This window comes from Tamandua tetradactyla, chromosome 2, assembly GCF_023851605.1.
Source record: "Tamandua tetradactyla isolate mTamTet1 chromosome 2, mTamTet1.pri, whole genome shotgun sequence".
NCBI classification, from domain to species: domain Eukaryota; kingdom Metazoa; phylum Chordata; class Mammalia; order Pilosa; family Myrmecophagidae; genus Tamandua; species Tamandua tetradactyla.
Genome location: NC_135328.1, coordinates 69338105 through 69365741, shown reverse-complemented (window position 1 = coordinate 69365741; position 27637 = coordinate 69338105). Strand labels below are relative to the sequence as shown.

Sequence of the window (27637 nt, the reverse complement as noted above, 5' to 3'; positions counted from 1 at the left end):
ACACTGCAAACACTGAAAAGGGAAACAGACACATATACCATAATAGCTGGAGACTTCAATTCACCACTCTCATCAATGGACAGAACATCTAGACAGAGGATCAATAAAGAAATAGAGAATTTGAATATTACAATAAATGAGCTAGACTTAACAGACATTTATAGGACATTACATCCCACAACAGTAGGATACACCTTTTTCTCAAGTGCTCATGGATCATTCTCAAAGATAGACCATATGTTGGGTCACAAAGCAAGTCTTAACACACTTAAAAAGATTGAAATCATACACAACACTTTCTCGGATCATAAAGGAATGAAGTTGGAAATCAATAATAGGCGGAGTGCGAGAAAATTCACAAATATGTGGCGGCTCAACAACACACTCCTAAACAACGAGTGGGTCAAGGAAGAACTTGCAAGAGAAATTAGTAAATATCTCGAGGTGAATGAAAATGAAAACACAACATATCAAAACCTATGGGATGCAGCAAAGGCAGTGCTAAGAGGGAAATTTATTGCCCTAAATGCCTATATCAGAAAAAAAGAAAAGACAAAAATTCAGGAATTAACTGTCCACTTGGAAGAACTGGAGAAAGAATAGCAAACTAACCCCAAAGCAAGCAAAAAGAAAGAAATAACAAAGATTAGAGCAGAAATAAATGAAATTGAAAACAATAGAGAAAATCAATAAGACCAGAAGTTGGTTCTATGAGAAAATCAATAAGATTGATGGGCCCTTAGCAAGACTGACAAAAAGAAAAAGAGAGAGGATGCAAATAAATAAGATCAGAAATGGAAGAGGAGACATAACCACTGACCTCACAGAAATAAAGGAGGTAATAACAGGATACTATGAACAACTTTATGCTAATAAATACAACAATTTAGATGAAATGGACGGGTTCCTGGAAAGGCATGAACAACCAACTTTGACTCAAGAAGAAATAGATGACCTCAACAAACCAATCACAAGTAAAGAAACTGAATCAGTCATTCAAAAGCTTCCTAACAAGAAAAGTCCAGGACCAGATGGCTTCACATGTGAATTCTACCAAACATTCCAGAAAGAATTAGTACCAACTCTCCTCACCTCTTTAAAAAAATCGAAGTGGAGGGAAAGCTACATAATGCATTCTATGAAGCCAACATCACCCTCATATCAAAACCAGGCAAAGATATTACAAAAAAAGAAAACTACAGATCAATCTCTCTAATGAATATAGATGCAAAAATCCTCAACAAAATTCTAGCAAATCGAATCCAACAACACATTAAAAGAGTTATACATCATGACCAAGTAGAATTCTTCCCAGGTATGCAAGGATGGTTCAACATAAGAAAATCAATTAATGTAATACACCATATCAACAAATCAAAGCAGAAAAATCACATGATCATCTCAATTGATGCAGAGAAGGCATTTGACAAGATTCAACATCCTTTCCTGTTGAAAACACTTCAAAAGATAGGAATACAAGGGAACTTCCTTAAAATGATAGAGGGAATATATGAAAAACCCACAGCTAATATCATCCTCAATGGGGAAAAATTGAAAACTTTCCCCCTAAGATCAGGAACAAGACAAGGATGTCCATTATCACCACTATTATTCAACATCGTGTTGGAGGTTCTAGCCAGAGCAATTAGACAAGAAAAAGAAATACAAGGCATCAAAATTGGAAAGGAAGAAGTAAAACTATCACTGTTTGCAGATGATATGATACTATACGTCGAAAACCCGGAAAAATCCACAACAAAACTACTAGAGCTAATAAATGAGTACAGCAAAGTAGCAGGTTACAAGATCAACATTCAAAAATCTGTAGCATTTCTATACACGAGCAATGAACAAGCTGAGGGGGAAATCAAGAAACAAATTCCATTTACAATTGCAACTAAAAGAATAAAATACCTAGGAACAAATTTAACTAAAGAGACAAAACATCTATACAAAGAAAACTACAAAAAACTGTTAAAAGAAATCACAGAAGACCTAAATAGATGGAAGGGCATACCGTGTTCATGGATTGGAAGACTAAATATAGTTAAGATGTCAATCCTACCTAAATTGATTTACAGATTCAATGCAATACCAATCAAAATCCCAACAACTTATTTTTCAGAAACAGAAACACCAATAAGCAAATTTATCTGGAAGGGCAGGGTGCCCCGAATTGTTAAAAGTATCTTGAGGAAAAAAAACGAAGCTGGAGGTCTCACGCAGCAGGACTTTAAGGCATATTATGAAGCCACAGTGGTCAAAACAGCATGGTATTGGCATAAAGATAGATATATCGACCAATGGAATCGAATAGAGTGCTCAGAAATAGACCCTCTCATCTACGGACATTTGATCTTTGATAAGGCAGTCAAGCCAATTCACCTGGGACAGAACAGTCTCTTCAATAAATGGTGCCTAGAGAACTGGATATCCATATGCAAAAGAATGAAAGAGGACCCGTATCTCACACCCTATACAAAAGTTAACTCAAAATGGATCGAAGATCTAAACATTAGATCTAAGACCATAAAACAGAGGAAAATGTAGGGAGATATCTTATGAAACTTACAATTGGAGGCGGTTTTATGGACCTTAAACCTAAAGCAAGAGCACTGAAGAAGGAAATAAATAAATGGGAGCTCCTCAAAATTAAACACTTTTGTGCATCAAAGAACTTCATCAAGAAAGTAGAAAGACAGCCTATACAATGGGAGACAATATTTGGAAATGACATATCAGATAAAGGTCTAGTATCCAGAATTTATAAAGAGATTGTTCAACTCAACAACAAAAAGACAGCCAACCCAATTACAAAATGGGAAAAAGACTTGAACAGACACTTACCAGAAGAGGAAATACAAAGGGCCAAAAGGCACATGAAGAGATGCTCAATGTCCCTGGCCATTAGAGAAATGCAAATCAAAACCACAATGAGATATCATCTCACACCCACCAGAATGGCCATTATCAACAAAACAGAAAATGACAAGTGCTGGAGAGGATGCGGAGAAAGAGGCACACTTATCCACTGTTGGTGGGAATGTCAAATGGTGCAACCACTGTGGAAGGCAGTTTGGCGGTTCTTCAAAAAACTGAATATAGAATTGCCATACGACCCAGCAATACCATTGCTAGGTATCTACTCAAAGGACTTAAGGGCAAAGACACAAACGGACATTTGCACACCAATGTTTATAGCAGCATTATTTACAATTGCAAAGAGATGGAAACAGCCGAAATCTCCATCAACAGACGAGTGGCTAAACAAACTGTGGTATATACATACGATGGAATATTATGCAGCTTTAAGACAGAATAAACCTATGAAGCATGTAATAACATGGATGAACCTAGAAAACATTATGTTGAGTGAGTCTAGCCAAAACTAAAGGACAAATACTGTATGGTCCCACTGATGTGAACCGACATTAGAGAATAAACTTGGAATATGTCATTGGTAACAGAGACCAGCAGGAGTTAGAAACAGGGTAGGATAATGGGTAATTGGAGCTGAAGGGATACAGACTGTGCAACAGGACTAGATACAAAAACTCAAAAATGGACCGCACAATAATACTTAATTGTAATGTAATTATGTTAAAACACTGAATGAAGCTGCATCTGAGCTATAGTTTTTTTGTTTGTTTGTTTGTGTCTTTTGTTTTTTCTTTTTCCTTTTTTATATAAATTTTTTTATTTTTTATTATTATTATTATTATTTTATTTTTTCTCTATATTAACATTCTGTATCTTTTTCTGTTGTTTTGCTAGTTCTTTTCCTAAATCGATGCAAATGTACTAAGGAATGATGATCATACATCTATATGATGATATTAAGAATTACTGATTGCATATGTAGAATGGAATGATTTCTAAATGTTGTGTTAATTTTTTTTTCTTTCCGTTAATTAAAAAAAAAAAAAAAACTTATGTCTCTCCATTCTGAAGGAACTTTGGAAGTTCAGAGACTGTTTGGGTTTTCAGTGGTTTATGCAATACTAGGTATCCAGGTTAGTCTATCCTAGAATAGACTATTTCTGCTTTGCTGAAACCAAATTCCATCATTCCCAGTTCATCCCTATACTTACTACCCTGATCTAGAAACACATCAACAATATACATAGGAAAACAAATTTCATTTACTACTTGTCTCCGAACATTTTATAGGACATCATCAACTTTATTAATACAACATGAAATAAAAATTGTCAGGCTATCGTCTTGATGACACTTGTCACAACACTGAAGATATGATTAGGATACTCTAGATGGGATGCACAAGCCGTCCATTACCCAGGGACTCTGAGACTTCTTAACCTGAGCAGTTGGAAATGAGGTTAAAAGTCTTATCTTGCTAACTTTCACATCATCTACTATCTAGCACTGTGCCTGATACAATGCAGGCTTTCAGTAGGTGTTAGTACAATAAATACAGGAATGAATTTTGAAAACTAAAACAAACAAACAATACTAATTAAATGAAAAGAACCAATTTGCAAATAAAGGCTCATTTCAGCTGAAAGTTCTCAAGTCCTTGGTAAATGCAACCACTTCAGTGATTTAAACTCTTTGTCAATCTAGCACAGTACCACGAAATATGTAAAAGTTTAATGAGAGGAATCAACTACAATAGGCATTCTTTGTTATTAAATATTCTTTTACTAGGCTCAATTTCAAAAGTACATGTTTAATTAATAATTGTATTCAAATACACACAAAAAATTAGGTACTGGTATTACTAGTGGTTTGGAATATCATAGAATCTTAGAGTTGGAATGGAAGAGACTTTTACAAGTCATCTTGTCCAATTCAATACAGGAGTCTGTTCTATAATGCTAATTTAGTCTACAATCATGTCTTGGACGCACTCACTCCAAAAAACCTCCAAACATATCTGCTTCTACACTTCCAGCAGCTAGCAGAAACTTTTCAGCAGGTAAATTAGATCATGCTGCTCCCTGCTTAAAACTCTTTGAAGGCTTCCCCTTACATACTCCTCTCCTCCCTCCCATTAGTCCCCATACTATGGCATGACATGGTTCCTGCCAGCTTCTAAGACCTGCCCTCACCTCACCATTCATTTCCCTCCAGTCACACAGGAACTTCCCTCTTTCCTAATCTGATATTTCCATGTTTGCTACTGCTGTCAAAAGTGCTCTTTCATAATGATTCTCCCCATTCTCACTTCCATGATCAGCTCCACCTCATCCTTCAGGTGCTAGCTTAAAGAGACTTGCATCCTTAATTATAGATATATTTGTTTTCTACAAAGTATATATGTCAACCTATAACTATTATTTGCTTGTTTTTTGATCCTTTTCCCCTACCAAACCATACGCTAGCCCCATAAACACAGGGACCTTATGTATCTTATTATTTCTTGTCGCCATCTCAAAACGAGGAAATAAGAGACATTCAATGAAGACGTTTTCAGCTGAACTCATTAAAGGTCTCACAAACGCTGAGTGACCTTTAATGAAACCTCTATAGTGACGGGAGATTTGCTACATGACAAAGTAACTCATGCCAATTTTAGTTGTTCACCTCTTTTTTTTTCCCCTGAACTAAAATCTGCCTTCTATATCTTAAATTTCCAACAACCGTCAGCCAAATAAGGGCTGAACCTCTTAACCTGACCTGGACTAGAGCAGTTAAGCTTTTTTGATTCACCGAAGTCTTCAACAATCTTTTAATAGCAAGGGACACTCTCAAGCAAACAGCACATCCCCACATATTCATAATATTTCAAGGGTTTCATCTACTCCCAAGCCCATCACAAAATCCAGATTAAGATACTCTCACCTGCACACCTAGAAGCGACAATGCAACTTTTTGCAATGCAGTTTTTGACAACTAAGGTTTTCAAAAATTAAATGTGAGAGGAAACTGCAGAAAAAATTCTAGAGGCAATTATATGCCGGGGGTTTTCACAAAGTTTCATTTTGGAAGGATCACCTGGCATCAATAAATCTTCGACTCTAAAAGAAATTTGGGAGCTCACAACCCAGAAGTCCCTCACTTTCAAATAAGGCCCCCCAAAATAAAAGGCTCGTCCAAGAACACCCACTCGTTAGTAGCAAAGTTAGGAAAAGAAGGCAGGTCTCTGGTACCCCCATCTAATGTGATCTATCCACTTAAATTTCGCTGGTTTCTTACACTGCATGCTCAGCCAGCCAGTGCTCTCAAACCTGGGAGGGAGCAAGTTGCAGGCAAAGGAAACTTTACTGGTTTAGGAGAGAGGGAGAGGACAGGAGAGAGGAGGGCAGGGTTTGGGGCAGCTCGACACGCAGCGCTCACCTGTCTGGGGTCCAGAGGCGGGTGGTGCGGTCTCGGGACACGGACACAAAGGCCCCCGGCGGATAGAGGCAGCACACCAGGCCCCGCACGTCCAGCTCGTGGCCCCGGAGCGAGCAGCTCAGCCGGTACCTGGCGGCCCCGCTCGCCATGGCCTGCTTCGGTCCCGCACCGCGAGGTCCGGATAACGCGCGAGATCAGTCCGCAGGGGATGCCGGGCCTGCGCCGAGCAGCAGTGGGAGAGGGAGCTGCAGGTGAGGGCGGTGGAGACCGGAAGAGACCGAAAGCCGGTGCGGAAGGGCAGCGGGAAGGGGGCGCCTCGAATAGGCCCAGTGACACAGCAACCCTGACATGCACACCGGAATTTATCGTCGGCCTCAGTCCTCCGTGACGCAAAGCGTGTGCGCCCCCGTCTGAGGCTCGGTTCTCTCCAGAGCTTGGGACCGTCAGCGGAGGAAGAGATGAGGTCACTGTTTGTCCAGCCTAGACGCCCAAGCCCGGGGTCCTTCCCGACCCGGAGCAGCGCTGTTTGTTGTAAATCGCGAGCCAGGACTACAGATCCCACAATGCCACGCGCTGGTAGGGCATACGCATCCGGAGCTACGAGTTCCGCTCTTTTAAATCTTGGGGTCCTGCGCTGCGTACCGCGGAGTGGCGGAGTGAGATTATTTGGTTAGTTCGGTTTCCCCAATGCTTCTCTCCCTGTCTTACAGAAATTGTCACTAATTAAACGTTGCTTTTCGGTTACAACGAGAAATCTTGAGAACCATTAATCGCTTGCCTTCTGTTAGTTGTATGCTTCCCGAACTCATAAATCGGAAACAGAATGACCTTTAAAGAGGGAATGTAATAAATTACAAATTTACAGTTCTAAGGAAGTCTTAAGTGTCCAAATTAAGGCACCAATAAGAGGTGATGTGTCTGGACACCTAAGTCAGCTGGTAGTCAGGAGGCTGGCATCTGCTGGTCCCTTGCTCCTGGGCTCTGTTGCTTTCAGCTTCTGTTCCTCTGAGGGTTCCTCACTTTGCTTCTCTGGGGCTGGCTTTCATCTCTTGGGTTCCCTTGGCTCTTTCTAGGTTCTGACTTGCTTAATATTGCATGATGATGTCTGCTGGACTTCAGACATCTTCAAACATCTGTATCTCTGTTCTCTGAAGCAACTTTTGTCCAAGCATCTACATCTGCTTTCTCTGTCAGTTCTGAGGCTTCTGTCATTTCTGAATTGCTCCAAAATATTTCCTCTTTTAAAGAGTTCTAGGAAACTAATCAAACCCACCTTGAATGGGTGGAGTCACATCTCCACAATTAGACATGTAACATCTCTATGGAGATAATCAAATCAGAAGTAGAGAATTTTGTACAATAGAGAATTAGTATTATAAGAAATGACTGCCCCCTCCTCCTCCAAGATTGAATCAATATTAAGACATGGCTTTTCTGGAGTACATGATACTTTCAAACCGGTACAGCTTTGTTATCCCATTTTCTGCCCTCCATCAAGTTTAGAGAATAATTCAGCAGTAGACACCAGTTCTTTTCAAATGTGCAGGCTTAAATCCTCTAGAGGCTTATTAAAATACAGACACTGATTTTGTAAACCTGCACCGGGCTGTGAATATATATTTTTAACCAGCCTCAGTAAATGTTGCTGCTTAATGGACCGTGCTAAATAGGGAAAATATACATCACCTGTCTCCATATTTCCAATTTCCACTTACCATTCTGTCCACTGTTCTCTTGCATTCAAGTACACTTCTCCACAAACCCCTCTTAATCACTAAATCCAACGCACTTTTCTGACCTTTCCCTTCTTGAAACTTCTTTAGATTGCAGCCCACTGCTACTTTGGTTTCTGTTCCTCTGACGTGAACTCTGAAATGTTGACCTTTTACTACCTAACTTCTGTCATTTTACTCTCCCTGGGTAGACCATTTACTACTTTGCATATTCTAAAGCTATACCTCCAGACCTGTATTTCCAGCTATCAAAAATCTTCCTTGGTTATCTCTTGCGTCAATTATTTTACTACTCTCTAGCTCTTGAATTATTTCAACATTCTCTAGCCTTTCTGCCCCTTCTCTCCAACCAATCCTGCACATTAAAATAAGATTATCTTTCTAGAAACTAAATTTAATTTTTCTCTTCTCAATAACTTCTCATGTCTGCCCATTCTTATGTTAAACAGTATACAAGACCTTTAACACTATCTCCCCAAATATTTTACTAGATTCATCTCCCTCCATTTTCTCTACTGAACCCCTTATCCCAGCCACATTAAATTTCTCCCATTCTCTAAGCATATTATGCTCTTTCATGTCTCCAGGCTCTTTGTACATCCTCTTTTTCTCTTTTTTAAACTGGAATGCCACTCTTTCTCTACCTGGCTTATTTCAACACCAGTTTAATTATCATATGGTTCCTTCTGGTTTCTCTGTGGAACCCAATCTAATTTCCTGTATCTTTGTTATAGCATTTACTGTATTCTAATACATTCATTTCTGTCTTTGTCTTTCCTATCAGACTAAATTTTTCTGAGGATCAGTAATGGCTTTCTTTCCTTTGAATTCGCAGCATCCAGTTTAGTGACTCACACATAACAAGTCCTCAGCAAATGTTTTCCACTTTGTACAGTATTTAGTGTAAAGGCAATTTTCACAGTCTCTCATTTAATCCTTAGAATTGTTACCATCAGAAAATGAGGTTTTCAATAGTTAGGCCCACCTGATCCTGCATCAAACAGAGAAACAAGTTTCTTTGTTTTGGTGAGAAGGTGTGTTTTATTACAGGAGGAACTGGAGGAGATATTTTTTTCCAAGACCAGTTTTGGCTTTTATAACCCTATACAGACAAAGAAATACCCAGGATCAAGAAGAAAGCAGGGAAAAGAAAAAAAAAAGAAGGGAGGAAGGGTGGGAGTGAGGCAGGTAGGAAGGAAGGAAGGGAGGGAGGAAAAGGAAAGAAAGCAAATGTACCAGTTTAAAAGGATTTATGTACCCTAGAAAAGCCATGTTTTAATCTAATCAATCTTGTGGGAGTAAGAGTTTCTTCTAATCCCTATTCAGTACTGTACGTTGGAAACTTGTTTAAGTTATCTCCACAGAGATGTGACTCACCCAATTGTGAGTATTAACTTTTAAATAGAGAGGTGACTCCACCCATTACAGGTGGGGCTTGATTACCTTACTGGAATCCTTTAAAAGAGGAAGCATTTTGGAGAAAGCTTGAGAATGATGAGAGCAGCAGAGACACTAGAACTACAGAGGCCACCAACCAGCGACCTTTTGAAGTGAAGGAAAATGCTCCTAGGGGAGCTTCATGAAGCAAGAGGCCTGGAGGGGAAGCTAGAAGATGTAGCCATGTTCACCATGTGCCTTTACAGTTGCGAAAGAAACTCTGAACTTCGACAGCCTTCCTTGAGTGAAAGTGGCCTCTTCTTAGTGCCTTAATTTGGACATTTTTATAGACTTGCTTGAATTGGGACATTTTCTCAACCTTGGAACTGTAAACTAGCAACTCATTAAATTTCCCTTTTTAAAAGCCATTCCTGTCCCGGTATATTGCATTCTGATGGCTAGCAAACTAGAACAACAAGAAAATAGGAGTTAGGCCCAAGATGGTGGCTTAGTGAGGTGTGGAATTTAGTTCGTCCTCCAGAGCAGTTAGTAAACAGCCAGGGACAGTACAGAACAAGAGCTGGGGCCACATCAGTGACCAGCCTGGACAAGCTGGACCAGCTGCAATCCCACCCAGAATCATGAGACCCCCAAGCTGCGGCAGCCGGTGACCCTCCCCCACAGGCTGGCTTCTAGAGGGGAAAAAGACTTTACTAACAGCAAAGGGCTGAGCTCAACTTATCTCCAGTTGTGGAATTAATTAACAAATTCTGACTACTAAATAGAACCTCAGCTTAGCTGAACCTCCAGTAAAAGCTGAGGCTGCTGGTTTTTGCCCTGGCACAGAGGGGACAGGGCTATCAGAAAAACGAAAAAGAAAAAAGAAAAAACAGAGGTCTTTTCAGGTTGGACAACACAAAATACTTGAAAGGATCTGGGTCCTGAAGGAAAGGAGGGGGCACATAGGACTGGAGATACAGAGAGTAACATACCAATTTAAGGTCTTGACTGGCAAACCCAAGGAATGGGGGTCCAGCTCTGAAAAGGATTATATTTTGTTTTCTTTTATGTGGCTGTGTTTCTATGGCTTGACTGCTCTTTGGATACAACTGCCCCAGGCAAGGGTGGAATTAAATTTATCTAAGAGGCAAAGAGGCTGGTCAGGTGAAAGGAAGTAATTCCCTGGAGGCTGTGCCTTCCCCAGGAGAGGGTGGGGCACAGCACAGGTGGAATCCCTCGCCCAAGGAATTAAGGCCCCCAGGGTCTGGAAAACTGAAGCCATTAAAGTCAGACTAAAATCTCTTCTCTGTATCAACCATGCTCCAGAAAGAAGAGTCTGCTGAAGTTAAAGGTACTTAACTTCATCACTTTATGCTGGTGGGACCTGCAGGCAGACAAGCACCACATACTGGACAGGACAGGAAAAACACAGAGTCTAGAGGCTTCCTGGGAAGGATTTTCAACCCACTGGGTCTCATCCTCAGGAGAAACTGATGCAGATGACTCTTTCCTCCTGAGAAGAGGCCAGTCTGGTATGGGACAATCTGACGGGTCAATAATACCTAAGTGGACCTTCCTAAGGGGGAAAAAAAGGCACCATACAGGCAGGGCAAGAAACAAGAACTGAAAAATTGTGATCTGTTAAACAACAAAACCTAAGTTAGAGGTCCAGAATAAAGCAGAACTAAATGTCAAAGAACAGATAAACAACAAAGTCATCCATCAAGAAAATTCTAGGTAAAAAAGTGAAAACAACTCCAGAATAAACTAATTAAGGAAATTGAATGTCTAGACACCAGCAAAAAATAGTGAAACATACTAGGAAAATTGAAGATATGGCCCAGTCAAAGGAACAAACCAACAATTCAAATGACATACAGGAGCTGAAACAATTAATTCAGAATGTACGAACAGACATGGAAAAACCTCATAAAAATCAAATCAACAAATTGAAGAAGAATATAAAAAAGTTAAGGGATGAACAAAAAGAAATCAAAAGTCTGAAAAAAAATCACAGAATTTATGAGAATGAAAGGGACAGTAGAAGAGATTTAAAAAAAAAAGGAAACTTACAATGTTAGATTTCAAGAGGCAGAAGATAGGATTAGTGAGCTGGAGGAGGGGACATCTGAAATATGACAATCAAAAGAAAATATAGGGAAAAGAATGGAAAAATATGAACAGGGACACAGGGAACTGAATGACAACATGATGCATATTAATATATGTGTTGTGGATGTCCCAGAAGGAAAAGAGAAGGGAAAAAGAGAAAAACCAATAGAGGAAATTATCACTGAAAATTTCCCAACCCTTATGAAAGACTTAAAATTATAGATCCAAGAAGTGCAGTGTATCCCAAACAGAATAGCTCCAAATAGATGTACTCCAGGACACTTACTAGCCAGAATGTCAAATGTCAAAGAGAAAGAAAGAATTTGAAAGCAGCAAGAGAATAGAATCCATTACATACAAAGGAAGCTCAATAAGACTATGCGTAGATTTCTCAGCGGAAACCAATGGAGGTGAGAAGACAGTGGTATGATATATTTAAGATACTAAAAGAGAAAAACTGCCAGACAAGAATTCTATATCCAACAAAATTGTCCTAAAAATGAAGGGGAAATTAAAATATTTTCAGACAAAAAGTCACTGAGAGAATATGTGAAAAGAGACTGGCTCTGCAAGAAATACTAAAGGGAGCACTAGAGACAGATAGGAAAAGACAGCAGAGAAACGTGTGGAGAAGAGTGTAGAAATGAAGACTATCAGTAAAGGTAAAAAGAGGAAAAATTAGATATGACATATAAAATCCAAAAGGCAAAATGGTAGAAGAAAGCACTGCCCTTACAGTAATAACATTAAATATTAATGGATTAAACTCCCCAATCAAAAGACATAGACTAGCAGAATGGATTTAAAAACAGGACCTATCTGTATCTTGTCTATAGGAGATGCATTTGAGACCCAGACAAACGTAGGTTGAAAGTGAAAGGTTTGGAAAAGATATTTTATGCAAACAACAATCAGAAAAGAGCAGGTATAGCTATACGAATACCCAACAAATTAGATTTCAAATATAAAACAATTAAAAGAGACAAAGAAGGAAACTATGTATTAATAAAAGGAACAATTCAATAAGAACACATAACAATCATAAATATTTATGCACCAAGCCAGAATGCTCCAAAATACATGAGGCAAACACTGAAAACATTGAAAAGAGAAATAAACACATCTACCATAATATTTGGAGACTTCAGTTCCCCACTACATCAATGGAAAGAACATCTAGACAGAGGATCAATAAAGAAACAGAGAATTTGAATAATACAACAAATGAACTAGATATAACTGACATTTAGAGAATATTACCACCCAACAACAGCAGGATACACCTTTCTTTCAAGTGCTCATGGATCATTCTCAAGGGTAAACCATATGCTGGGTCACAAAGCAAGTCTCAATAAATTTAAAAAGATTAAAATCATACAAAACACTTTCTCAGATCACAAAAGAATGAAGTTGGAAATCAATAATAGGCAGAGTGCCAGAAAATTCACAAATATATGGAAGCTCAACAACACACTCTTAAATGACCAGTGGGTCAAGGAAGAAATTACAAGAAAAATCAGCAAATATCTTGAGGCAAATGAAAATGAAAACACAACATCAAAATTTATGGGATGCAGCAAGGCAGAGCTAACAGGGAAATTTATTGTCCTAAATGCCTCTATCAAAAAAAGAAGAGCAAAAATCGAGGATTTAACTGTTCAATTGGAAAAACTAAAGAAAGAACAGCAAACTAACCCCAAAGCAAGCAAAAGGAAAGAAATAACAAAGATTAGAGCAAAAATAAATGAAATTGAGAACATGAAAACAATAGAGAGAAAAAAAAAAAACAGAAGTTGATTCTATGAGAAAATAAGATTGATGGTCCCTTATCAAGGTTAACAAAAGGAAGATGAGAGAGGATGCAACTAAAGTAAAAAATGGAAGAGGACACATAACCACTGAGCCCACAGAAATAAAGGAGGTAATGAGAGGATACTATGAATAAGTTTATGCTATTGGAGATGAAATGGACAACTTCCTAGAAAGGCATGAACAATCAACATAGACTCAAGAAGAAACAGATGACATCAACAAACCAATCACAAGTAAATAAACTGAATTAGTCATTAAAACACTCCCAAAAAAGAAAAGTCCAGGACTAGATGGCTTCACATGTGAATTCTACGAAACATTCAAGAAAGAATTAATACCAGTCATGCTTAAACTCTTCAAAAAAAATTGAAGAGCAGGGAAGGCTACCTAACTCATTTTATGGAGCCAATGTCACCCTCATATCAAAGCCAGACAAAGATACTACCAAAAAAAGAAAATTACAGACTAATCTCTCTTATGAATATAGATGCAAAAATCCTCAACAAAATCCTTGCAAATCGAATCCAGCAGCACATTAAAAGAATTATACACAATGACCAAGGATTCATCCCAGGTATGCAAGTTTGGGTCAACACAAGAAAATCAATTAATGTAATACACCATATCAACAAATCAAAGCAGAAAAACCACATGATCATCTCGATTGATGCAGAAAAGGCATTTGGCAAAATTCAATATCCTTTCTTGTTGAAAACATTTCAAAGAATAGGAATAGAAGGGAACTTCCTCAACATGATAAACGGAATATATGAAAAACCCACATCTAATATCATCCTCAATGGGGAAAAACTGAAAACTTTCCCCTGAAGATCAGGAAGAAGACAAGTATGTGAACTGTCACCAATGTTATTCAAAATGGTGTTGGAAGTTCTAGTCAGAGCAATTAGACAAGAAAAAGAAATACAAGGCATCAAAATTGGAAAGGAAGACATCTCACTGTTTGCAGATGATATGATATTATATGTCGAAACCCCCAAAAAATCCACAGCAAAACTACTAAAGCTAATAAATGAGTACAACAAAGTGGCAGGTTACAAGGTCCACACTCAAAAATCTGTAGTGTTTCTATATACAAGTAGTGAGCAATCTGAGGGGGAAATCAAGAAAAAAGTTCCACATACAATTGCAACCAAAAGAATAAAATATTTAGGAATAAATTTAACCAAGGATAGAAAGGACCTATATGATGAAAACTACAAGAAATTGCTAAAAGAAATCACAGAAGACCTAAATAGATGGACGGGCATACCATGTTCATGGACTGGAAGACTAAATATAGTTAAGATGTCAATTCTACCTAAGTTGATTTACAGATTCAATGCAATAACAATTAAAATTCCCAAAAACTTACTTTTCAGAAACAGAAAAAATAATAAGCAAATTTATCTGGAAAGGCAAGGTGCCCCAAATAGCTAAAAATATCCTAAAGAAAAAAAATACGCCTGACTTTAAGGTGTATTACAAGGCTGCCGTGGTCAAAACAGCATGGTACTGGCATAAAGATAGATATACTGACCAATGGAATAGAATAGAGTGTTCAGATATAGACCCTCTCCTCTGTGGACAGTTGATCTTTAATAAGGCAGTCAAGCCAACTCTCCTTGGATAGAACAGTCTCTTCAATAAATGGTGCCTGGAAAACTGGATATCTACATGCAAAAGAATGAAAGAGGATCCATATCTCACACCCTATACAAAAATTAACTAAAAAATGGATCAAAAACCTAAACATTGTATCAAAGACCATTAAATTTTTAGAAGAAAATATAGGGAAATGTCTTTTAAATCTTATAATAGGAGGCAGTTTCCTTGATCTTACACCCAAAGCACAAGCACTGAAGAAAGAAATAGGTAAGTGGGAACTCCTCAAAATTAAACACTTTTGTGCATTAAAGAACTTCATCAAGAAAGTAAAAAGACAGCCTACACAATGGGAGACAATATTTGGAAATGATATATCAGATAAGGGTCCAGTATCCAGAATATATAAAGAGATTGTTCAAGTCAACAACAAAAAGACAAACATCCCAATTACAAAATGGGTAAAGGCATGAACAGAAACTTCTCAGAAGAGGAAATACAAAAGGCTAAAAGGCACATGAAAAGATGCTCAGCTTCCCTAGCTATTTGGAAAGGCAAATCAAAACCACAATGAGATATCATCTCACCCCACCAGAATGGCCATTATCAATAAAACAGAATATGACAAGTGCTGGAGAGGATGTGGTGAAAGAGGCACACTTATCTACTGTTGGTGGGAATGTAAAATGGTACAAATGCTGTGGAAGGCAGTTTGGCGATTCCTCAGGAAGCTAAGTATAGAACTGCCATATGATCCGGCAATACCATTGCTAGGTATCTATTCAGAGGACATGAGGGCAAGAACACAAATGGACATTTGCATGCCAATGTTTATAGCAGCATTATTTACAATTGCCAAGAGATGGAAACAGCCCAAATGTCCATCAACAGATGAGTGGCTAAACAAACTGCAGTATATATATATGATAATATTATGATAGAATAATATGATAGAATATTATGCATCTATAAGAGGGAATAAAGTCATGAAGCAAGTAACAACATGGAAGGACGTTGAGGAAATTATGCTGAGTGAGATTAGCCAGAAACAAAAGAACAAATACCGTATGGTCTCACTGATATGAACTCACATTAATGAATGAACTAGGAGAATTTCAGTTAGAAAGAGAGACCATCAAGATTTAGAAATAGGGTAGATTTTGGGTAATTGGAGCTGAAGGGATACAGATTCTGTAACAGGATTCATTATAAAAATCAGAAAGATAGAAATGAGACAAAATAAAGTATCAAGGGCTGAGAGATTTCAAACAGATACAAGAGGTTAATCTGGAGGTTATTCTTTTTTTTTAAATTTTATTAATTAAAAAAATTACAAGAAAGAAACATTCCCAACACATACACTCAGCAATTCACAATATCATCACATAGTGCATATTCATCATGATCATTTTCCAGAACATTAGCATCAATTCAGAAAAAGAAATAAAAAGACAACAGAAAAATATAATAAACAGAAAAAAAAAATTTTACAGGCCATACCCCTTACTGATCCCTTTCATTGATCACTAGCATTTCAAATTAAATCTATTTTAACATTTGTTCCCCCATTATTTATTTTTATTCCATATGTTCCTCTCATCTGTTGACAAGGTAGATAAAAGGAGCATCAGACACAAGGTTTTCACTTTCACACAATCACATTGTGAAAGCTATATCATTATACAATCATCATCATAAACATGGCTACTGGAACACAGCTCTACATTTTCAGGCAGTTCACTCCAGCCTCTCCATTACATCTTGGATAACAAGTTGACATCTACTTAATGCATAAGAATAACCTCCAGGATAACCTCTCGACTCTGTTTGGAATCTCTCAGCCATTGACACTTTGTCTCATTTCACTCTTCCCCCTTTTGGTCAAGAAGGTTTTCTCAATCCCTTGATGCTGGGTCTCAGCTCATTCTAGAGTTTTTCTCAATCCCTTGATGCTGAATCTCAGCTCATTCTGGGATTTCTGTCCCACACTGCCAGGAAGATCCACACCCCTGGTAGTCATGTCCCACGTAGACAGGGGGAGGGTGGTGAGTCTGCTTGCTGTGTTGGCTGGAGAGAGAGGCCACATCTGAGCAACAATAGAGGTTCTCTTGGGGATGACTCTTAGGCTTAATTTTAAGTAGGCTTGACCTATCCCCTGTGGGGTTAAGTTTCATATGAACAAACCCCAAGACTGGGGGCTCAGCCTATAGCTTTGGTTGTCCACACTGCTTGTGAGAATATCAAGAATTCAACTTGGGGAGGTTGAGATTTCCCCCGTTCTCACCATTCCCTGAAGGGGACTTTGCAAATACTTTTCCACTCACTGATCAAATCACTCTGGGATTCATCAGGGCATCACCTGGACAAACCAACAAAATCTCATGTCCTATACAAAGTTCCATATACTTAAGGTGTTCAATCAACTATTTACATAAGTTATATTAGGAGATGCACTAGTCAAAGTATTGATTTGTACCAAATAAACATTTTTTGCTTTAGTCTCACACATAAGTTGAAATTTTAAAATATTAATTGCCATCTATTTTCAGCACACTGCAGTAATGACATTCTTTTGTTCTTCCTCATGCAAAAACAGTTTTTAAATTTTTACATTTAGTCACTATCATTATACACTCTAGGCATTCCTAGATTACACCATCTCAATCTTTATCATCTATCTTTCTTTGTGATTTCATTTATGCCCCAGCCCTCCTCCCTCTATCATTCTCATATGCAGCTTCATTCAGTGTTTTAACATAACTGTATTACAGTTAGGTAATATTGTGCTGTCCATTTCTGAGTTTTTATATTCAGTCCTGTTGCACAATCTGTAACCCTTCACCTCCAATTACCAGTATCTTACCCTATTTCTATCTCCTGATAGTCTCTGTTACCAAAGAAACATTCCAAGTTTATTCACTAATGTCAGCTCATATCAGTGTAACCATACAATATTTGTCCTTTTGTTTCTGGCTAATCACACTCAGCATAATGTGTTTAAGGTCCATTCATGTTGTTACATACTTCATAACTTTATTCTGTCTTACAGCTGCATAATATTCCATTGTATGTAAATGTCACAGTTTGTTTAGCCAACTGTCTGTTGATGGACATTTTGGCTGTTTCCATCTCTTGGTAATTGTTAATAATGCTGCTATAAACATTGGTGTGTAAATGTCCATTTGTGTCCTTGGCCTCGTGTCCTTTGAGTAGAGACAGCATATAGATGGGTCCTGTTTTTTAACCCATTCTGCCAGACTATGTCTTTTTATTGGAGAGTTTAATCCATTAATATTCAGTGTTATTACTGCATGGGTAGTACTTTCTTCTACTATTTTGCCTTCTGGATTTTATATGTCATATCTAATTTTCCTTCTTTTTACCTTTACTCATAGTCTTCCTTTCTACACTCTTCTCCACACCTCTCTCTTCTGTCTTCGTATCTGTCTCTAGTGTTCCCTTTAGTATTTCTTGCAGAGCTGGTCTCTTGGTCACAAATTCACTCAGTGATTTTTTTTGTCTGAAAATGTTTTAATTTCTCCCTAATTTTTGAAGGACAGTTTTGCTGGATATAGAATTCTTGGTTGACAGTTTTTCTCTTTTAATAATTTAAATATATTATCCCACTGTCTTCTCGCCTCCATGGTTTCTGTTGAGAGATCTGCGCATAGTCTTATTGGGCTTCCCATGTATGTGATGGATTGCTTTTCTCTTGCTGCTTTCAAGATCCTCTCTTTCTCTTTGACCTCTGACATTCTGATTATTAAATGTCTTGGAGTATGACTATTTGGATCTATTCTCTTTGGGGTACGCTGTACTTCTTGGGTCTGTAATTTTAAATCTTTCATAAGAGTTGTGAAATTTGCAGTGATAATTTCCTCCATTAGTTTTTCTCCTCGTTTTCTCTTCTCTTCTCCTTCTGGGATACCCACAACATGTATATTCATGCACTTCATATTGTCTTTCAATTCCCTGAGTCCCTACTCATATTTTTCCATTTTTTCCCTATAGTTTCTGTTTCTTGTCGGATTTCAGATGTTCCACCCTCCAGTTCAGAAATCCTATGTTCTGTCTCTCAAAATCTACCATTGTAGGTTTCCATTGTTTTTTTCATCTCTTCTACTGTGTCTTTCATTCCCATAAGTTCTGTGGTTTGTTTTTTTAGACTTTCAGTTTCTTCTTTTTGTTCTTTCCTTGCCTTCTTTTATATCCTCCCTCAATTCATTGATTTGGTTTTTGATGAGGTTTTCCATGTCTGTTCGTACATTCTGAATTAATTGTTTCAGCTCCTGTATGTCATTTGAATTGTTGGTTTGTTCCTTTGACTGGCCATATCTTCAATTTTCCTAGTGTGATTTGTTATTGTTTGCTGGCATCTAGGCATTTAATTACCTTAATTAGTTTATTCTGGAGATTGCTTTCACTTCTTTTTCCTAAAGTTTTCTTGCTGGATGAATTTGTTGTCTATCTGTTCTTTGACATTCCTTTCAGCTTTATCTGGACCTTTAGCTTAAGTTTTTTTTTTAACAGAGGCGAATTTTTCAGTTCTTGTTTTCTTGTTGCTTGCCCTGCTTGTGTGGTGCCTTTTCCCCACACACACTAAGGAAGGTCTACTTAGATATTATAGACCCCAGCCAAATTTTCCCAGACAAAACTGGCCTCCTTTCAGGAGGAAAGAGTCACCTGCATCGGTTTTCCCTGAGGGTGAGACCCAGCAGGTTGAAAGACTTTCCTGTGAAGTCTCTGGACTCTGTTTTTCTTATCCTGCCCAGTATGTGGCGCTTGTCTGATTGCAGGTCCCACCAGCATAAGATGATGTGGTACCTTTAACTTTGGCAGACTCTCCCTGCTGGGGGTGTGGTGGAGACAGAGGAGAGGTTGTAGGCTGGTGTTAATGGCTTCAAATTACCAAGCCCTGGTGTCTGAATTCCTTGATGGAGGGATTCCACCTGGGTGGGGCTTCACCCCTCCCCTGGGGAAGGCACAAGCTCCAGATAAGCCCCCAAAAGAGCTCACTTCTGCCTATGCCTGGGGCAGTTGCAGCCTGAAAAGTCCTGCCGCTGTATCCAGAGGCAGTTAAGCCTTTGTAGATACACAGCCACAAAAACCTCTGTTTCCTTCTTTTTTCCCCCCCCCCTTTTTCTCAGTCTTGTCCCCTTGGCGCCGGGGCAAAAATGAGCAACCTCCGCTTTGATCAGGTTCACCTAAGCTGGGGGCCTATTTTTAATAGTTAGAATTTGTTAATTAGTTCCACAATTGGCGTTTGATTGTGCCCAGTCCCTGCTGCTGGTAACATTCTTTCCTTTCCGCTCTGGGAAGTGGCCTGTGGGGGAGGGGCACTGGCTGCTGCAGCTTTGGGAACTCACGGTTCTGGGGAGTGCTCGCAGCCAGTCCAGCTGGTCCAGACTGGGGTACGCTGTGTGTCCAGTCACTATCATGGCTCCAGGAGCTGTTCTGTACTGTTTCTGGTTATTTAGTAGTTGTTCTGGAGGATGAACTAAAATGCGCACGTTGTTAAGCTGCCATCTTGACCCGGAAGTCCCTGGAGGTTATTCTTACACATTTTATAAATATCCCCTTTTTAGTTTAAGGTGTATTAGAGAGGCTAGTGGGAAGCACCTGCAATTGTAGAGCTGTGTTCCAGTAGCCATCTTTCTTGAAGATGAATGTGTAATGATATAGCTTTTGCAGTGTAACTATGTGACTGTGAAAACCTTTATCTATGATATTGACAGATGAGTAAAAAGTATGGATTAAAAATAAAATAAATAATAGGGGGAACAAAGGTGAAACTCTATTGAGTAGATGGAAATACTAATGGTCAATGAGAGGGAGGGATAAGGGGTGTGTGAATATGTGTGAGTTTTTTACTTTTTTTCTTTTTATGCAAATGTTCTAAAAAAAGTACATGGTGACGAACATTCTACTGGTTGATGATATTGTGAGCCATTAACTGTACACCATACATAGAATGTTTGTATGTTAAGAGTGTTCATGTTTGTATGTTGTCTTGTTTTGATAATACAAAATAAATTAATTTTTTTAAAAAGTAAGAAAATAGCAGAGGAAAAGCTATTCGGTCAACATATTCTCTTTTTGTTGACTATTCAGGCTTTTGATCTTGACCTTCAAAGGGAGGAAGGTGCTAATTAAGTCCATAAGGTGTTTCATCCCTGCAAATAGAGCTGGAGAGGATCTTATTAACGTAACAGAAAAGGAAAGGGAGAGTTAACTTTTAAGATTAGATCAACAGCAAGCTATTTCAACAAGGGCCTTTAGGCTTAAAATAAGTCAAGACTGCTTGAGTGAAGTAATCATAATAAACACTTTTCTAGCTACTGAAGACTATACAGAGCATTTTCCAGCTAAAGGACTATACTGAATATTTTTCGTAACTATGCAGGTATCACAATACCCCTTTTAGGTAGGTCACATTATTATCCCCATTTAACAGATGAAGACCTTGCCTCATAAATGGTTAGCAGGCTATAAAATTTATTGGTTAAATTGCAGCTAAAAAAACAACATTCTTAAGTCTGAGATACTGAATATACAAATAACCTGGAATGTCTGGTAAACTACATATAACAATTGATCCAAAACACTGGCCATTATCTACAGCATACTTCTTAGGAAATCAAATCATAATCAGTGTAACAATTGACCCCAAAATAGCCAGGATTTAATTGACACCTGTGACTTTCGTCATCTGTCTGTACCACACACACACCCTCCCCCTTCAAATTTAAGACCAACCAGGAAAAGGAAATATGCTCCTCTAACCCACTTCTAGTTAGTCTGCCTCAAGCTTCCCCATGTCAACAGCTCCAAGCAGGGTATACATGAAGTCTGAAGTCATCCCCTTTTTCCCCACTGTAAAAGCTTTCCCACTTCTTTGCTTGCCTTTAAGTCTCTGTCAGATGCAGACGATAGTGGCTAACTGTATTAATATAGCAAGCTCTGAATAAATAGCCTTTGTTTGTTCTCATTTGGATGTTTGTTAATTTCTACAAATCTCAGAACTAGAATATAATAGAGCTAGAACTGATCTTTTTGTTAAAAACTTTTATAAAAAATATAACAAAAACAGATGCAAACATTCTTAACATATGATCAATCCATTCTACATATATAATCAGTAATTCACAATATCATCACATAGTTGCATATTCATCATCATGATCATTTCTTAGAATATTTGCATCAATTCAGAAAAAGAAAAAGACAACAGAAAAAAATTTATACATACCATACCCCTTACCCCTCCCTCTCTTGATCACTAACATTTCAATCTAAATTTAACATTTGTTCCCCCTATTATTTATTTTTATTCCATATGTTTTACTCGTATGTTGATAAGGTAGATAAGAGGACCATCAGACACAAGGTTTTCACAATCACACAATCACATTGTGAAAGCTATATCATTATACAATCATCTTCAAGAAACATGGCTGCTGGAACACAGCTCTACATTTTCTGGCAGTTCCCTCCAGCCTCTCCATTACATCTTGACTAACAAGGTGATATCTGTTTAATGCATAAGAATAACCTCCAGGATAACCTCTCAACTCTGTTTGGAATCTCTCAGCCACTGACACTTTATTTTGTCTCATTTTGCTCTTCCCTCTTTTGGTCAAGAAAGTTTTCTCAATCCCTTGCTGCTGAGTCCCAGCTTATTCTAGGATTTCTGTCCCACATTGCCAGGAATGTCCACACCCCTGGGAGTTATGTGCCACGTAGAGAAGGGAAGGGCGGTGAGTTTGCTTGTTGTGTTAGCTGGAGAGAGGCCACATCTGAGCAATAAAAGAGGTTCTCTTGAGGCTGACTCTTAGGCCTAGTTTTAAGTAGGTTTGACCTCTCCTTTGCGGGGTAAAGTTTCATGTGAACAAACTCCAAGATTGGGGGCTCAGCCTATTGCTTTGGTTGTCCCCACTGCTTGTGAGAATATCAAGAATTCTCCACTTAGGGAAGTTGAATTTTCACCCTTTCTCACTATTCCCCCAAGGGGACTTTGCAAATACTTTTTTACTCACTGTTCAAATCACTCTGAGATTTATTGGTGCATCACTCCGGACAAACCTACAAAATCTTATGTCCCACTCAAGGTTCCATGTACTTATGGTGTTCAATTAAGCTGTTCATATAAGTTATATTAGGAAATTTTGCCAATACTTTTTAATTATCTGCTTAATATACTCTAGGATGTATCCAGTCATTACAATAATCTATACAGGATTAAAGGTCCTCTTTCTTATTCTGTGCTCCCTGTGTTTCAGTTGTTCAAATGAGCTGTACAGATAGGTTGAATTTGACTAAGCACTACAGAAAATTTCAGTTCCAGACCTTTCTTCCAATGGTCTCAAAGATTATGTGTGATTCTAAAACATAAACACTATCTTCCTTACCCCTATGTTCTGAATTACTTTAACCCCAACCTGTTCGGCTTCGTTCTTATCTCTAAACATCAGATTGTATATATATATATATGTATGTATATATATAAAACAATCTCTCAAAATCCAGAAATAATAATCACCACTGTGGACTTACTATGTCTGCTCTAAAAGCTTACAATCTAGGCCTTTGTTTTCTTATAAGCATTTTGTAAAGGTGACCATAGCATTCTTGTTCTTTTGTTTCTGGGTTATTTTGTCTCACCAAATGTCCCACATGTTCATTCACATCATTGCACGCCTCACAAATTTTTTCCTTTTTGTAATAGCACAACCTTCGTTCATAAGTATACACCATCGTTCACCCATCTTCTCCATCAGTGCATCCTTCAGCCACCTGCATTCATCAGGAATCACATAGAGGGCCCAAAGTCCACAGTCCATCAACAATCCATCAACATTCAAAAATTTAAAAAAAGCCCTCAGTCCATCAACATTTGAAAATAATGTTTATTTTTGAAAGTAGTCATAATATATTCTTGGGTTTAAAATTCAAAAGATCTAATGGATAAACAGCGTAAATTTTCCATCCCTAGCCACCCAGTTCTTCTTGCTGGAAGCACCCATTGTTATCAATTTCTTATATATTTCTCAAAGAGTGTTTATGCAGGATGCAATAAGATGTTAGCATTCTATACACTGTTCTTCATTTTGTTTTAGCTATATATCTAGGTTAATGGCCAAATAGTATGTAATTTTATGACTAAGGCATTATTTAATCAGTGTTCTTAAATTTTCCCAGTCTTCTGCTATAGCAAGCACTACTCAAATAATCTAGTGTGCATGTGTGTGTACAGTGTATGTATAAATTAAGTATGAATATATGCTAATTTCCTAGAAGTGGAATTGCTGGACCAAAGGACATGTGCATTTACAAATTTCATAGCAGTTTTTTCAGTCACTGCCATCAGTGTAGTTAATATCTTCTTTCCTTTGATATAAATATTCAACAGTAAGCTCATTAACCTTTCTTATAGGTATTCAAAGCCTATGGAACCTAGACAGACTTAGATTGTCTTGATGTTATTAAGATGACCAATTGGTCATCTTTTTATCAACCTAGAATAATTTAATGAAGTCATTCCTCAAATTGTATACTCTAAAAATTCTGTAAGCCTGCTGCAAACGCATTTTTATGTTACTTGGTTAACATTTTTCTTCTGTTAATTTAGGCATAATCTCTTCTTGTTCAGACATTTACTGTACCAGAGGTAGATAAATTATCAATGGTCCAACAAGATTAGTGGCTTATAAAGTAGCTGCAATTAACTGGCTGAATCAGGTTTTCTCTCATTCAGAAATTTGAATGTGGTAGGAGAACCTGGCAATAGGAAATAGAAACCAAAAGATCCACAGAGAGAAGGTAATTCATAAATAGTATGAAACAGCAGAGGTGTTAAGTGGCAATCATAAATAAGCAGACATTATGAATAGCAAGAAGCCTTAAGATAAAATATGTATATAGACTAGAAGATGTAGGTAGCCAGAATATTACAATAAAAAAAGCAAAAAAAAATAAAATAAAAAAAAGGAGTTGGCACATCAGCAGGCATTAATTAACCCCCAATAAAAGAGGGTGGTGCCTAGCCTTGGATACTGAACTTCTTTCCAATTCCAAAACTACTTGGAAGCTCTGTAGGACTCAGGTGCCTAACCATTTGTGATAGGTCCCTTGATTTAATTGCTGTCTTTGAGTCTATTCATTTAATGAGTACTACAAGAGACATTGGTAAGTACTGAGGTAATAAAATAAAGATGATCCTTTTCTCAATGAATGCCCAGTCTTACTGAAAAGATAATAAGCAAGGAGAGACAAAAAATATGTAACTGTAAAATATAACGGTTTTTATGTAGGAAAAATACAGGATGTTTTGAGGATATATACTGGGGGAGCAGGGGGAGTTGGAATAGTAATCTAGTCCGGAGCGCCAGAGAAGATCTTCCTGAAGAAGCATTTGGGCTGGGACTTGAAGGATGAACAGGACTTTGGCAGTGAAAAGCAGAGGGACAAGAATCCCAGGAAAGGGAATAGCAGTGCAAAGGCCTAGAGAGAGTAAGGAACTAAGCACACAAGTACCCTTACAATAAACCTCCAATTATTTAATGTGGCCTTAGTCCCTGAATATTAAAAACAAGAAAGACTAACCAAAATTTATCTAAAGTTAAATAAGATATGGTGCCTATCCTGAGGCTACAAGGCTAAAAGGAGTAATAGATTCCTATTTTTTATTCCTTTTTCATTATGAAAAGACTATGGTAAAGGGAATCACTACTTATTCACCAAGTGATTTTAAGCAAATCATTTAACCTCTTTAAAACCAGGATAATAGCATCTGTTCTGTCAACTTCATTGGTTATATCTGTCAGGATCCTTAGTTGCAACAGAATTTAAGCAGCTCACAGAATCTCCAGGAGGGCTCAAGAAACAGCCTAGAGGCCCTGCTCCTTACAAAGCCCTGAGCACAAACACTGCACCAAAACACGGATGTTGGACACGGTTGCTGCTGCTAGAGCTTTGCAAACTTGGAAGCTTGATGTAGTTCTTGCCACTGTCACCCTTACTTAAATGAACTCCCTGAAGTTTTGGTTCTGGTTATCTTCAGATTCCTGTTCGAGTCCCGAATGGGTGCATCAGATCAGACTGGAGAGTCTAGTAAACAATGTGCCCTTGCCCTTGTTACAAGGAAGACGGAGAATGACAATATTAGTTATTTCCATTTCCTATAGTAGGAAGAGTGGAGGAACTCTGCCACAGGTGGAAAGTTTAGCCACAATGTGATCAAACGGATGAGAGTAAGACAGTGAGTAAGACACTACAAATATTTTAGGCACAAATGGGATTACATGAAAACGTTTTAAAACTTTAAGGGATAACTCAATCATATGACATTTTTTCATCTTGTATTGTATTGATTTTAAACTCCTTAGAAGCAGGCATACAAGAAAAATCCGAGTGTAAAGAATGCATGCAAGTGAAAAATTAAAAAAAACCCAAACAATATTTATGCATGCGATGATTATAGCTGTAATAACATTTAAACTCTGTTTATATGAAAACTGGAAGAACACATAAACTACAACTTACTCTGAACGGAAGCCTAAACATGTGCAACATCCAAACTGAAATAAAGAACAAAACGAAAGCTGCCAGAACTGCATCGATACTTAATACTGAACTGTGTAAAACGTCTTGTTGTCCTAACAGAAGTAAAAACTATCAATAATATGAGCAAAAAGACTATACAATACTGCCTATTATGGAATAACTTAAAACAAGTCTTTAAAAAGTCTAACCCATTACACGGTAGCATATGTGAGGCAGGTTACATGGCGATATAATAAAACTTGCTAAAGTGAATTCTGGTCAGTTACACTCCAGAGACTTATCTTGCAACACTCAAAAAGGGTGCTGTGAATTCTTAGAAAACCAAAGTCTTCAGCTAAAAGTTACCTTGCATTTTCTACCTAACTCGCGGTTTTTCACATCTTTCAGAAAACAGTCCTAGGCAAACGATAGTTCTCAACTCTCGCGACAGCATTTTTCTCTCACTCCCTTAGTTAGGACCCGGAGCCGGAGGCGGACGATTGGCCAGCCAGAAGGAACGTCCTACTGGCCCCGCCCCTGTTGCCGGGAGACGCGGCGGCGCGCCGTTGCTCGGGTTTAGGCCTTCTGATCCAGGAAAGTAGCCCATAGGCTAGCTGCAGCCGCTGGTGGGCTCAACCGTTGTGGCGGCTTCGGATCGAGGTTCGTGCGTCCCCGAGTCGTGCGACCGCTCTCCTTCCGCGCCGGCGGAGGTGAGAAGTCCCAGGTTCCATTTCTTCCTCTCTTCCTCCTGCTTTGGTTATCGTACCTTAGGGGTGCTGATAAAGCCCCGAAGAAAACAAGTTCTAACTCCTCTGCCCCTAGCTATAACCCTAGTGCCCCTCGCCAGAGGAAGGAGATTCCCAACTCCAGTCGGGTAAAGGGTACGCAAAGACCTTGCAGATACCCGGCTGAGGAGACCCGCTAAACCGAAATGGCGGGAAGGATCCAAGAGCATCAGAAGTCTCTGGGCCGAGGGAATTTACTCAAATCCCCAAATACTGGATTTCTGTCCGTTGGCCTGTTGGACGGACTTAGCAACTTTTCACTCTGAATGGCCGGCTTAGGGAAAATAAAGGGTTCCGTTGACATACTTCCATGTTACAGATGAGAAACAGATCCTGAGATGTTTAGCGAGTGTTTCGATTATGCAGCCAGTAGCA

At 38.4% G+C, this 27637-nt stretch overlaps 2 protein-coding genes across 8 annotated transcripts in view; one reads left to right on the top strand and one right to left on the bottom strand.

Moving 5' to 3' along the window:
• Positions 1-26987, bottom strand: part of PLAA (phospholipase A2 activating protein) — a 107751-nt gene extending 80764 nt beyond the window's left edge. For 2 of the 3 annotated variants that reach the window (XM_077147996.1, XM_077147997.1), the window contains exon 1: positions 6301-6859. In XM_077147996.1, coding sequence (XP_077004111.1) covers positions 6301-6449 — 149 coding nt within the window. In that variant the 5' untranslated portion in view covers positions 6450-6859. Of the gene's footprint in view, positions 1-6300; positions 6860-26843 lie in introns of those variants that run through there. The other variant, XM_077147998.1, reaches the window with a different exon arrangement.
• Positions 26988-27003: 16 nt separating this feature from the next.
• IFT74 (intraflagellar transport 74) overlaps positions 27004-27637 on the top strand; it is a 126779-nt gene continuing 126145 nt past the window's right edge. Inside the window, exon 1 of one of the 5 annotated variants that reach the window (XM_077148000.1) lies at positions 27004-27137. The gene's annotated coding sequence lies outside the window, so the exon portion shown is untranslated. The other 4 variants (XM_077148002.1, XM_077147999.1, XM_077148003.1 and 1 more) reach the window with 4 other exon arrangements.